Genomic DNA, 13,052 nt, shown 5'->3' with positions numbered 1-13,052 from the left:
CGTGGGTGCCTGTGCGCGTGCGCGGGGGAGTGGGTCCAGCGCCTTGGTGCCGCCCCTTCGCCCCGACTGCGTGCGCCCGCGCGCGTCCGCAGGCTTGAGCGTTGGGACTAGGTGATGGGGGTCCTGCCACCACTCCAGAGCTGGGGAGGGCAGGGGAAGCGGTTCTTAGCGTGCAGGCTGCACCTGTCTCCCCTCCCTATTTTGAAGGCCGGTCCTGTTTGCCTAGAGTTCTGCCTCTCTCTCCCCTCTGTACCCTGCACCAAGGACTTGGGCCCCGAGGTGAGGCCCCCTACTGTTCAGCGCTGTCTTGGGCCACACCCGGCGTGCTGTAACGATCAGCACCACTCCTCCTCCCCCTTCTCCCCGCCCGCTTATTCACCCGCCCCTGCATTGCAACTTCACTGAGGCCTGACGGTTTCAGTTATGGATTAACCCAGATTGAGAACTGAAGCCCCTGTGTGTGTGAGAGGGAGGGGTCGGAGGTGGGGGATGAAATCTGGTCAGGGCACGGCCTAGCAGCAGCACTGGGGAACCCTGCATGGCAGGGGGCAAATCCTTTACCCTGAAGGGAGACAGGGACAAACCGGCTTTGAGCAGTATCTAGATTCCTGGGGTCAATGGTTGGCCAGAGGCCCACACCAAGTGGGGGTGGGGTGGAGGCCGGCTTGGACCAGTCACTACCTTGAGCATGGACCTCCCGGAGCGGCAGGTCCGATTAGAATGTTTCCATGGTGTGTGCAGTGGCCCTTAGGTGGGATTTTCCATTCTGACCAGGCATGTGCTCTGGGGTTGGGTTTCCAGGGTCTGGGTCTGAGTAGTCTGCACCTGCTGCCCCTTCGTGGTTCAATCCCTGGGGCACTCAGATCTCCTGCTGTGGGCTAGGCTGCACCTGGAGGGCCAGGGGGAGGGGATCAAATTAGGCATTGCCCATGGAGGTCCCAGCCAGGGTGGGAGACAGCCCTAGATTGAGTTCCAGCAGCCAGAGATGTTCTGTTCCAAACAAGTAGCCTCTTCCCAGTGGGTATCCTGGGAAGACTGTGCTGGAGGCCAGGGGATTGCTGCTACTGGTGCACATGGGGGTGGGTTGGGTGGGTTGTAAGTGCATCCTCAGAAAGGTTAAAAGTGCTCACTGGCCAGAGTGGAGCCTTGAGGTATGCAGGTAGAAGGCCCTCAGCACGCTGAGCAAAGGAGTTGGGCTTTGTCTGGGGAGTGAGAGGTTTTAAAACATGTCCTGGTGGCAGAACCTGTCGGTGTCCCAGTGCTCTGTGGGAAGTGTCTGGAAATATGGATACACCTAAGTCTGTCTTATGAACATGACACTCTACATGTCCATGGTATAAAACCACCACTCTGAGCTCACACGTGTCTAAAAAGCAGGGTCATAGGCTGTTTCTGAGGTTTTATTTTAACGTATGCTTGGAAGCAGCTGGAAGCAGCTGTCCAAGTTTTATATACAGAGTGATATATACATGTAGATTTGTATAGATACACACATATATATGTATGAGTCTCTGCAGTCATGAATTTTGTCAGTGGGAATTGGTCATTCCTTGGTGCCAAGTTGGTCCTCTTGGTTGGGGGCTGATGGATGAGGGGAGGGATGGGGTCTTTCTTGTGTCTGGCAGCCTTTCTTGGGGATGGATGGTGGGTGCCTGGAGACAGATAACTTAATTTGATGGTCCAAGGAAGGTTCTGAGCTGGGCCGTGGTATGCTGGGGGACTGTCTTAAATAGGGGTGTCAGTGGCCAAATCAGCAGGTGGGGTATTGTTTAGATATGAGAACATAAGCAGAGAGGAGAGCCCTTTCTTGGGGAACTATTGGGTCACAGATTTGGGCGGAGATACGGGGTCCTGCTTGGTTCTTGCTGAACCTGAGGATGCTGTGGAACATCTGGGTGAAGTTGCTGCAGTGCAGATGGGCTCTTGGGACTGGCTTCAGAGAGTGGTCAAGGCTAGAGGTCAGGGAGCTCTCTGGACAGAGGTAGAAGAGTCCAAAGGAAACAAAAACCAGGCCAGAGAACTTCCAGAGAGCAAGGAGGACCTGGAGAACCCACTCCAGGGAGGCCAGCCCTTTTGGAAGAAGAGGTTGGGGTCAGCAGGAGTGCCTCAGCCTATTGGGGAATAAGGATGGAGACCCTGATAGGGAGTGGTCTGTGGAACAGCAATATAGCTGAGCACTGTGGGTGGAGGATGGCCACAGTCCCTCATTGGGTCAGAGGCTCCATACCCCATGACCCCTGGCTATCTGGGCCTGAGGCAGCTGCTTCCTGCTGGACTCCAGAAGCGTCCATTCTCACTTCTCATGCTGTTCACTGTCTCAGGAGCATGGGAGCAGGCTCAGCACCAGTTTCTGGTAGTGAGAGGAGCCTTGTGGAGCCATCCACACACTCAGGCTCACATGCTGTGACCAACCAGTAGTGCATGAGCGGGTGCTTGGTCACAGACAAGGAATCTCAGATTTGGGCGGACAAGGGATCTCAGATTTGCCTTGGGGCAAAACTGGAGTGTGGACCATGGACAGAGTCACAGCTGTGTGCCAGGCTGCTGGTTGATCTACCTCATGCTCCATGTCTGTGTGGTGGAGGTCTGGCTGGGGGAGGGGTCTCATTCTACCCATGCAAGCCAGTGGTGGCTGTGCTACTTGGTTTGTGGTCAGGCGTTGTAGAGGCTGGTGTCATTCTTCCCCTTTGTAACAAACAGTGGGATTTAGACACCTATTTCCTTTCAGACTGGGCACTGACAGGGTTGGAGGTATATATATGCGTGTATCTATACAAATCTACATGTATATTATCATTCCGTATATAAAACTTGGACAGCTGCTTCCATGAGCAAGCATACGGTAAAACCTCAGAAACAGCCAATGACCCTGCTTATTAGGCACGTGTGAGTTCACAGTGGTGGTTTTATACCATGGACATGTAGAGTGTCATGTTCATAAGACAGACTTAGGTGTATCCATATTTCCAGACACTTCCCACAGAGCACTGTGACACCGACAGGTTCTGCCACCAGGACATGTTTAAAAACCTCTCATTCCCCAGACAAAGCCCAACTCCTCTGCTCAGCGTGCTGGGGGCCTTCTACCTGCATACCTCAAGGCTCCACTCTGGCCAGTGAGCACTTTTAGCCTTTCTGAGGATGCACTTACAACCCACCCAACCCACCCCCATGCCATCCTCAGCATATCAATCTGCTCTGAATTCAAAGCATGAGGGTTAATTGAGTAATCTACTTCTGTGTGCACAAAGCTTGACCTTGCTGCAGCATGGGACAATATGGAATGATGGAAGAATGTTCAGGGAAGCTTGGGAAAGAAGAAGAGGACAGGGCAGTATAGTGGGAGTAATCTGGAAGGGCTTCCTGCAGGAGGCCTGAGACCCTAGAACTGACAGTAGATGCTTTTAGAACTTTCACTGTGAGGGATTGGGGGCATCTCCTCCCAGCTTGACCTCAGTTTCCTTGTATCTAAACCCAGGGGGATTGGCTGAGTGGGCAGGAATCTGTTCACTGCTGTTGTCTGGCTGGGAGGAGGGAGCCGGGAGCCAGCTGAGGGCCTGGGGTGGATGGTGACCACCTGAGACCAGGCTCAGGCCCCAACAGGCTGGTCCAGAGTTGTTCCCTGGAAGTGTCATCTCAGCTGAGCTGGAGCCATGGGGTCCCCGTGGCTGAGGCAGTGGAGTCCCTCAGGAACAGCTGCCAGGAGCCTGACCATGAAAGAAACCAGACTCGCCTTATCTGCCTTCCTTTCCCAGACACACTGTGTGATAAGAGAGTTAAATGCTTTGGGGAGTCTTCTGAATTGAGTCCTTTCAAGCTGTGGTGTGAGTGGAGGAGGGTCGGGGCAGTGGGGTTAGCTGTCTTAGGGTGGAGGTCCTGGCCTCGCCTGGGCGATGTCCCCACGTATGAGCCTGCGTGGCTCAGTGCTGAGAAGGCCTGAAATATTATTCCTTTCCTCACAAAAATGTTTAAAAACGTTCCCAGGAAGATGATCCTGTTTCCTGGAGTTTGTGAAATCAGACTTATCCCCCTGCCTCTCCCCTAAGGTTCCCAGCCAGGCCTGGCCTCCCTCATGGGAATACTCCCCCTTTTTAAAACAAAGTTGAGTTGAGGAATCTTGAAGGTACCGTTCTCAGCCCAGGACTCTCCAGTGATTTCTGCCCTGGCTCCTGCATACTGAGGCCCCTCCTAGGTTCCCTTTCCCATGGCCAAGACAGGTTGCCCCCTGGAAGACCTGCCAAAGGAAGACAGTAACCCACTGGGGAGGGTACTGGAGACCATGCGTGGGCCTGGGCCCTGGGAGAACAGCTTGCTCCAGTACTGCCCAGCCTGGCCTGGCCCTTTGGTTTAAGAGCTCTGTTTTCTGTGAAGGTCCCGCTGGGTGGTTGCCCCAGTCCCACTCCTTTTCCTCACCCTCTTCTGGCTAAGGCAGGTCTGGTGGGGCCAGTCAACCTCCCAGCCTGCCCCACGTCCTGGGAGTTGTCCTCTCTGCCCTCTGGAAGGCCAGAGCGCTCTGTGGCTGGAGACCTGGGTCGGAGCAGGAGACCAGAGCCCCAAACCTCGACTCTGCAACTACCTTTAGTCAGGTGTGGATTTAGGAGCACCTCCATTCCGCTCTGGGTTTGGTTTCCCCCTCCTGTGGTGATGGGCTGGAGGGTGTTCTCAAATAGCCCCTTACTCCTTCCTCTGAGGCACAGGCAGAGCTGTTTCCCGGGTGAGAAATGCTTCTAGTCTTGGGCTGGAAGAGTGAGGGGCTCAGCCTCCTGGCCTGAATTAGCCCTGCCCTCCCCTTCTTCCTTTGCTGGAGACCCCTTAGCAGGAATCCCACTGGTGCCATCTGATCATGGCGTCTGGTCCCCTCGGGCACTGTGGGGTGTGGGGGTCCTGCAACGTGCAGGGACAGGTGCGTGGGGGGCCCCCCAGAGAGACACACATTCCTAGGAGAACAGTCAGCCTGTCCCTCCAGGCCCCTGCCTGGACCTGTGGAACCTGTTGGGCCAGAGCAGGGTGGGTGGGGGGATGTGGAGACCCCAGAGCCTTGGGGACAGTGGGGGCTGGGGTTCCAGCTGGACTGGCTGGTTCTCCTCCCTTTGCTGCCTTGGCTTCAGGCTAGCTATAGTGGCATGGCTCCAGGGGTGCCCTTCCTGATCTGGGGTGCCTGAGAGGTGGGAGGCACCCTGTGCCCTTCTCCAGCATTCCTGTGAATGGGCCTTGCCTCTTCTCCGCCACCCTCCTGAACTAGGTTGAGGGATCGCCTCCTCTTCAAGGCTAAGCTCTTCTCAGGCTGTGGGTCCTGTTCTCCCTTACCTCCCCAGGGCCCGACCCTGCAGATGGCCCCCTCACCTTTCCCTCAGCCTATAAATGCGGTTCTGGCACATCCATCTGGAGAAACTCCTTTTCTGACTCCCCTAAGGTTAAAGCTGCTAGTGTCTTTGTTTCTCCCCAGTGTCTCCCCCAGGTGCTCCTCTCCTCAAACTTCTGATCACCAGCAATCTTTCTTTTAAACCCAACAAATGCTTGCTGGGACTCATCTTCCCCTCCTTTTCCTGGACCTCAGGCCGCCTTCAGACTCACTTCCCTCCCTTGTTTTCTCAACATTCTTCAGGGTTTCTTTCCACCTCTTGACTGCTCCTTCCCATCCTCCTCCACAGACTCCTCTTCTGCTTCTTGAAATGGGGGTGTCTCGCCCCAGGCCCCTATGAGCCCCAAGCCACTCTTCTCTGCTGGGCTTCCAGACACCCTTGGAAGCTGTGGTTCCTGTTTCTCTATGCTCATTCTTCCCTTCTCTTAAACTTCACCCCCCAGTATCCAGCTATCTCCTCAACTCCCTGATGTCCTAAGGGCCCTTGCACTCATCATGTCCCAAACCAAAATCCTTGTTTCCCCTCTAAACCTGCCTCTAACCCTTCCCAATTACTTAGGCCCCCAGCCTGCGCTTGGAAGAGGTTTGGCATCCTTCCTCTCATGTCCACTAGCTCTCCCTGTTGAATCCCTGTGCCCCAAAGCTCTGAGTCCTTCTTGCCCTTGGCCTTCCCACTGCACCATCTCCCTGAACCAGAACCCGGGACAAGTGAGGTAGCTTGCCATCTGGTCTCTCCTATGCCACTCTCTTGCTGGCTTCTGAAGGGCATTCCTGAAACACAGAGCTGACGACTTTGGGCTCCTTCTTGTCTAAGGAGTCAAGTTCAAGTCCTTGAGGCAAGCAGCTTCGCTGGTACCTGTGTTCTGGTCATGTGTGGTCAGCATATCTGTGCCTTGATGTCTCTCTGCTTTTGTAGACACAATTCACTCTGCTGGGTATGACCTCCCCCCCTTATCCACCTGGCTCATTTTGAACTTAACGCAGGCACCCCTGCCTCTGGGAAGCCTTCCCTGCCCTGCTGGGGTGGATGAAGGGTATCTGAGGCCTCCTCATGCTAGCTTAGCTCCATTTGTTCATGTGCCCGGCTTCCCTGCCAAACTGATTCTCCCCACAGCAGGGTGGGCACCTCCTTCGCTGCAAGAGGAGCTGAGCCATCTGGGGCCCGGGACATGCTATTGTTTGTCTGGGAAACTTGCGAACCAGGAGGCCAACCTGGAGGCATCTAGGAGAGGCAAGGCCAACCTCTGAAGATCTTAGGAGAGCCCCCACCAGCCCTCAGACACTCTCAGCCCTTCCCACCCCCTCACTGGAAGGTGGAGGACAGGACCAAGGTTGAGGAGAACTTCCCTCCTGGCCACACGTCCCAGCTGTTTTTTTGCTATATAAAAGGGCAGTGCATGTTCCCTCTTTGAGCCTTCAGGTCCCATCTGTCAAATGAGGCTGGCAGCGTCCACCTGGGAGGACAGATGCAAGTTAGCATAGGTGGCTGTGCCCAGGAAAAGGGCTTGACTTTTGGTAGCTGCCAGTTGGCACTTGCATAGACTGCTGCCATGTCTCAAACAGGGAGACTGAGACCCCAAAGGGACATGACATGGCTGAGGTCACACGGTGGGTTAGCAGCATAGCCAGGATCCCAGGCCCCACACTAGCTCTTGGTTTTGGCTGTCAATCTGCCCCTGCATGCCTCGCCCACTGTCACTGCCCAGCTAGGATGGAGGGATTGCATGGAGCCAGTGCCTAGCTGGGTAAGTCTTGTGTCCCTGCATCCCATGAGAGAGCCTCAGTGTGAGGGGGCTTTGTTGCCCATCATTGGCCCAGAAGGACCTTGTGTCTTTGGGCCCCTGCTGTTCCTGACCCATGCTGTCCTGGCTCAGCTGAGAGGGACAGGGGGCTGGGCTGGCCTGACCCTGGTCATCTGGTCCAGCCTGGGGCAGGGGGTGGGCTGGCCTGGCCCACTTTAGAACCCTCAGTTGTGACCTCTGTCCTCAGCTTTTTTGGGCTCTGCCTCTCAGGCTCAGCAGTTGGGGTGGGTCTGTCACAGCTTGCCATGTGTCGGCCCATCCCTGGACCTCCTGGGACTCTTTTCTCTCAAAATGTGGATGTTTTCCCTGCCAGACCCAGGAGGGGCTTTGGGAAGTGATTTTGTGGGTGGGTAGCTGGCCCTAGCTGATGTGGCATTTGTGTCTCTCTAGAGTGTGGATCATGACGAAGGCGGTGAGTTGGAGAGGAGAAGGACCTCAAACTCGTGCATCGTTGAGAATGGGCATCAGCCAGGCGCAGGTAGGGGCAGCTGGATAGGTTTGGGGGCCAGGGCCTCAACCATGCATCTGTGCTGGGCCATCCCTTGGCTCAGTGGGGACTTAAGCATGAACCCAACAAGCAGAGAAGCTGCCGGGAGAACAGCCTCATTCAGTGTGAAGTCAAACTTTTTACACATAGGGAAACGGGAGGTAGTGAGCATCCCTATTTCTAGAGGAAAGCAAGTAGGGGGCCGAGGAATTTGTCTAAGCCACTAAATAGGGTACAGAGTGGACTGACAAGTTGACATATTTTTTAAGTGAGCTACAAGGGGAAGTTGGGAAAAACCAACTCTGGCTGGAAAAGCAAGATATCTCTGGTGAGGGGATGTCAGGGAGGTTGGGGTGGTCAGGGAGGCCTTTCTGGAGGAAGTGGGAAGAGGGTACAGGGAGGCTAGAGCCCTCCTGGGAGGTCTGAGGCCCCTGTGACTGCTACAGCTGACCCCCACCCCTGCTGGTCACATGTTCTAGGTCCAGGTGATGGACTCCCTGAGATTGCCCAAATGTTCCCTGCACCGGAGCCCCCCAAGCCTCGCCCCATGAGCCTCTCTTTGCGGCTGCCCCATCAGCCGGTCACGGCCATCACCCGAGTCTCCGAGAGGTTCTCTGGAGAAACCTCAGCCGCAGTTCTGTCTCCCACGTCTGCTGCTATCCTGGGGGGCTTCAGCCCAAGCCCCAGTGAGGCCACCACACCCTGGACTCCCAGTCCCAGTGGTATGAGCAGGAGAGCATGTCCTGGGATTAGATGTCAGCTCGGGGTGGGTGGCGAAGGGCAAGGGTTGGTGGGAGACTGGGAAAACCCAGGGCAAGCCCAGCCCTGGCTCTGCCTGTCGTTGTGACCCCTTTCTGTAGCCATCCTGGCTGGACTCCTCTCAGAGATGCCATGAAACAGTGTCATTCCCCGTGTTTCACAACAGGCCAAGGCTGTGGTTGGAAGGCGATTCTTGCCTGGCACACTTGGCAGAGTCCCCTCCCCCAAGGCCCTCAGGCCAGACATGGGCTTGGATTAGGGCCCAGTGGTGTGTCCTGGGGTTGCTGAGTGGGCTTCCCAGGAGGGGCTGGGATACCCATCACGGGAGGCCCTGGGCTTTGTACTCTCGAGAGCAGGGTGTGGGCAGTTTGAAAGTTCTCTTTTATGTTGTCGCTCTGTGTTCCCAGCCTCTTTTCTCCTCAGCTGTTGGCTGGGACAGGGCCAGCCTAGCCCAAGGACTCTTGCTAGGCTGCAGAGCAATGCTGGGTAAATGGGGCAGGGCTGGGTCAGAGGAAGGGAGGCTGTGCTGGCCCTCCCTGAGGCCAGGGTTCGTTTCTCTCCCTTTCTGTGTCCTGCAGAGAAGAATTCCTCTTTCACACGGTCTCTATCGAGCTCTGGCTATGGGGCAGTGATGGCAAGCAAGCATGACAGGTGAGTCAGAGCCCACGTTCTGTTGTGGGGTTGTCGCTCCCCAGGTGACTTCTCTGCTTTGGGTCCAGGCTGCCCAGGACACCTGCAGGAGCTTCCTGTGCTGACCAAGAGCAGGCATCCTCCTCAGGTTAGCGCCTGGGAGAAAGATTCAGGGAGGCTGGATGTCTTCACCCAAGGCCTGGGCCTCTAGAGTGCTAGGGCCGCAGGGCTTGTAGGTAGTGTCTGAGCAGGAGAAATGAGGTAGCGGGGCATGCTGGAGTTTTGTTTGGAGAAATACGGCTGCAGGCTGGTTTATCTGTGGACCCTTCAAAGTAAGTTGCTCAAAAGAATGGAGGGGATGTCTCAGGCCCCATGGGAGGAAGGAGCATAGGAGAGTCTTCTGCTTTGTCTTCCTCCATCCCAGCTGGCTGGGGTCCCTCAGAGCTGGGTGCTTGCTGTCCACCACCTGTAGAGGTACCTGGAGAGGCCTATGGGCAGAGGCAGGCCAGCAGGGGCATCTCTGTCATGCAGGGCTCCCCCAGCCTGCCTTGTCCCTATGCTCCTGCAAGTCAGCTGGACTATGATTGGAGGTAGAGGTAAGATGGTGAACTCGGCTTTTCTTTTTTCTTTTTTTTTGAGTTGGAGTCTCACTCTGTTGCCCGGACTGGAGTGCAGTGGCCGCTCCTGGCCACCACAGCCTCTACCTGCTGGGCTCTGGCAATCCTTCTGCCTCAGCCTTCCTGTAGCTGGAACTACAGGCGCGTGCTACCATGCCCAGCTGATTTTTGATTTATTGTAGAGATGAGGTCTCGCCAAGTTGCCCAGGCGGGTCTCGAACCCATGGCAATCCACTCACCTCAGCCTCCCAAAGGCGCGGGATTACAGGCTGAGCCACTGAGCCCGGTGGCTTTTCTTTTTTTTAATAATAAAAAGACAATTATGACTTCCTGGCAAACTATTCAGGAGAACAAAGGGAGTCTTATCTAGTGGTGGAGGACGGAGGCCTGGTCCTGGTGGGGTTGGTTCTGGGTATACCTCCTGCCTGAGGAGGGTGTCCTTTGTCCTCCCCAAGCACTGACATCTGCCAAGGAGTGGTTATGTCCAGAGAGGGGCCCTCTGTCTCTCCTCAGTTGGGCCTGTTGGCCAGCCCTGCTTCCAAGGGCAACACAGGGGACTGGAGCACGCAGGACTTCCTCTCTAACCACACTCCCACAGCACCTGTTGTGGGTGCAGACTGTCTGCCTCGTTCTCACTTGGAGCAGAGGGAGACCCTGGCACCCAGGTGAGCCAGTGGCAGGTGGGCCCATGTTCCTGATTTGGTGGTTCTCTTCTCAGCCCTCCACTGGTGACGCCACCCCAGTCACCTGTGTCCATGCAGCCGCCAGCCACGATTCAGGCCCATCGGCAGGGAGAGCGTCGCAGGGAGCTGGTGAGGTCACAGACGCTGCCGCGCACCTCGGGGGCACAGGCCCGGAAGGCGTTGTTTGAGAAGTGGGAGCAGGATACAGCGGGCAAGTACGGACGCTCACCCCCAGACCTGGCCGGGGCCCCCACAGCAGGCTTGGACTCAGGCTGCAGTTGGGCCGGCATATCAGAGCAAGGCTGGGCCCTCTCCTGTTCCCCAGGGCGTGGGTCCTCAAGACGACCTCTCAGGCAAGGCACAAAATCAGGACTGGGCCACGTGGCAGGTTGGGGGCCCCCGTTGTGGGGAGTTGAGGGCTTGTGAGGCAGGGAAGTAGGCAAGGCCTGGTAAGAGCCCCTCTCGTCTCCTCTGTTCCCTAGTCTGCACCCCCGTGTCCCTGGCTGCCCTCACACCCACATTCCTCATGAGTTGTGGCTCTTTTAGTGTTTGAGCATGACTGGGATCAAAAGGGGACTGGGATTCCTGGGCAGAGCTGGGAAGCCCAGCCATGGGACTGGACTTACCTAAGGGCTGAAGAAGTGAAGCTGTGGGACTTGAGCGCCTGCTGGCCTGCTATCATGCCCTGTGAGAGACGAGATCCTTGGCCTATGACCCACCTCTGCATACTTATCCAGGCCTCTTGTCTGTGCAGGTTATCGATGCCTGCTGTGTGCAGAATGTGGCCCAGGCCCTGCATGATGACAGAGACAACAGCCAGTCCCTGCTTGATTCTAGTGAGGGAGGCAGACCCAGAAAGTGTTCCCACTCACCCCAAACAACCTGGCTTTGGTCTTTAGGGCCCAGAGAGGAAAATATCCCTCCTGGGTTGGAAAGAGCCATCAGGGCAAGAGATCCTCCATCAAGGAAGGGAACCAGAGGAAGGGGTGAGAAGAAGGAAAGGAGGGAGGAAGGTGCTTCAAGCAGAGGGCCACGTGGGCTCTAGTCCTTTGTCTCAGGTTCACCAGGTCATTCTGCGTCCTAATGTGGGAAATAAACAGGGGACCTGGAGGGGTGCAAGGGGCAATAGTTCTGCCACATACCATCAGAGGAGGCCGTGCAGCTGGTACATGGGCTGCCATGGACACGGCTGTGAGGCACCAAAGCTCTGCTGACAGGGCAGAGCAGGTGGGGGCATTCTCTTGGCGGTGCAGGGACGTGCCCTTCTCTGCCCGGACCCAGGCTGGGCGATGGCAGCTGGAGGGGTGTCCCCACAGCAGGCCTGCCTTCTCTTCACAGGGGGAAAGGCGAGACCCGGGCCAAGTTGAAGCGGTCCCAGAGCTTTGGCGTGGCTAGTGCCAGCAGCATTAAGCAAATCCTGCTCGAGTGGTGCCGCAGCAAGACTCTGGGCTACCAGGTGAGCCTCAGGATTCCCCCTGGCTCCTATGACTCCCGGCCAGAGTCTCGACCAGGTGTCACCCCATCCTTGTTCTCCTGGTCAGAGCAAGAGTCTGCTGAGGCTGGGAGGATGGGGCGGGAGGCAGGGAAATTGTGAGTGGCTGAGTGGGTACCCAGCTGCCCACGGCATGAGCATAGAGATTCCAGGAGTCCTGTGTCTAGGCCCCCGCACTGACTTTACTTACCCTGCTCATAGCACGTGGACCTGCAGAACTTCTCCTCCAGCTGGAGTGACGGCATGGCCTTCTGTGCCCTGGTGCACTCCTTCTTCCCTGATGCCTTCGACTACAATGCCCTGAGCCCTACACAGCGACAGAAGAACTTCGAGCTGGCCTTTACCATGGCTGAGTGAGTATGGTGGATCCCGCTGGCTGCCAGCCCAGCCCGGTCCCTGAACCCAACTTCTGCTTCCGGTGGGGCATGGAAGGCCAGCAGGTGAGGCAGCTGTCTGCAGAGCTAAAGGCCCTGAGGCCATCTGGTCTACCACTTGTACAGATGGGGAGACTGAGACCTGGAGAGGGATTTACCCAGGGTCACATAGCACTCAGTGGTGGAGTGCTGCTCTGTTCCTGGGGTACCTGTCCTCTTTGCTGGATGTCCAGCCTCTGGGGTGCAGTCTGGGAGACCAGCCATGACTAGGCTTGAGGAGTAATGAGACAGAGCTCCCCAGAGCACTGGATCTGTCCTTTCTAGGCTGGTGGAGAGATACCATTGCTTAGATGAGCCACAGCTGCCAATCAGCAAGAAATTGGATACTACCTGGGATTTTTTTTTTTTTTTTTTGAGTCAGAGTTGCCCAGTGCCCAGTGTGGAGTGTAGTGGCATGCTCATGACCACTGCAGCCTCGACCTGCTGGGCTCAGGTGATTCTTCCATCTCAGCCTTCCAAGTAGCTGGAACTATAGGCATGAGCTACCATGCCAGGCTTATTTTTTGGTTTATTGTAGAGACCAGGTCTCACCAAGTTTCCCAGGCTGGTCTTGAACCCCTGAGCTCAGGCAATCCTCTCTGCCTCCTAAAGTGCTGGGATTACAGGCCTGAGCCACCACACCGACTTTTAAAAGTAGATTTTTGCTTCTAAGAAGTAAAAAATCTACTTTTAAAAGTCATATCTGGAACTTTTAAAAGTAGATTTTTGATTCTAAGAAGTCAATTTTTCAGCCGGGCTCGGTGGCTCAGCCTGTAATCCCGTACCTTTGGGAGGCTGAGGTGAGTG

The 13,052-nt window shown here is 56.0% G+C and overlaps 1 protein-coding gene across 1 annotated transcript in view; it reads left to right on the top strand.

Moving 5' to 3' along the window:
- The window catches only part of SMTNL2 (smoothelin like 2), a 23,346-nt gene that overhangs the window by 1,105 nt on the left and 9,189 nt on the right, over positions 1-13,052 (top strand). Inside the window, exons 2-7 of the mRNA XM_008069085.1 lie at positions 7,555-7,642; positions 8,131-8,373; positions 8,989-9,061; positions 10,376-10,555; positions 11,679-11,796; positions 12,034-12,185. Coding sequence (XP_008067276.1) covers positions 8,163-8,373; positions 8,989-9,061; positions 10,376-10,555; positions 11,679-11,796; positions 12,034-12,185 — 734 coding nt within the window. The 5' untranslated portion in view covers positions 7,555-7,642; positions 8,131-8,162. The remainder of the gene's footprint in view (positions 1-7,554; positions 7,643-8,130; positions 8,374-8,988; positions 9,062-10,375; positions 10,556-11,678; positions 11,797-12,033; positions 12,186-13,052) is intronic.

This window comes from Carlito syrichta, unplaced genomic scaffold (genome assembly GCF_000164805.1).
Source record: "Carlito syrichta isolate Samal-C Ts95f unplaced genomic scaffold, Tarsius_syrichta-2.0.1 Scaffold311807, whole genome shotgun sequence".
NCBI lineage: Eukaryota > Metazoa > Chordata > Mammalia > Primates > Tarsiidae > Carlito > Carlito syrichta.
This window is presented reverse-complemented; position numbering and strand designations above follow the sequence as displayed.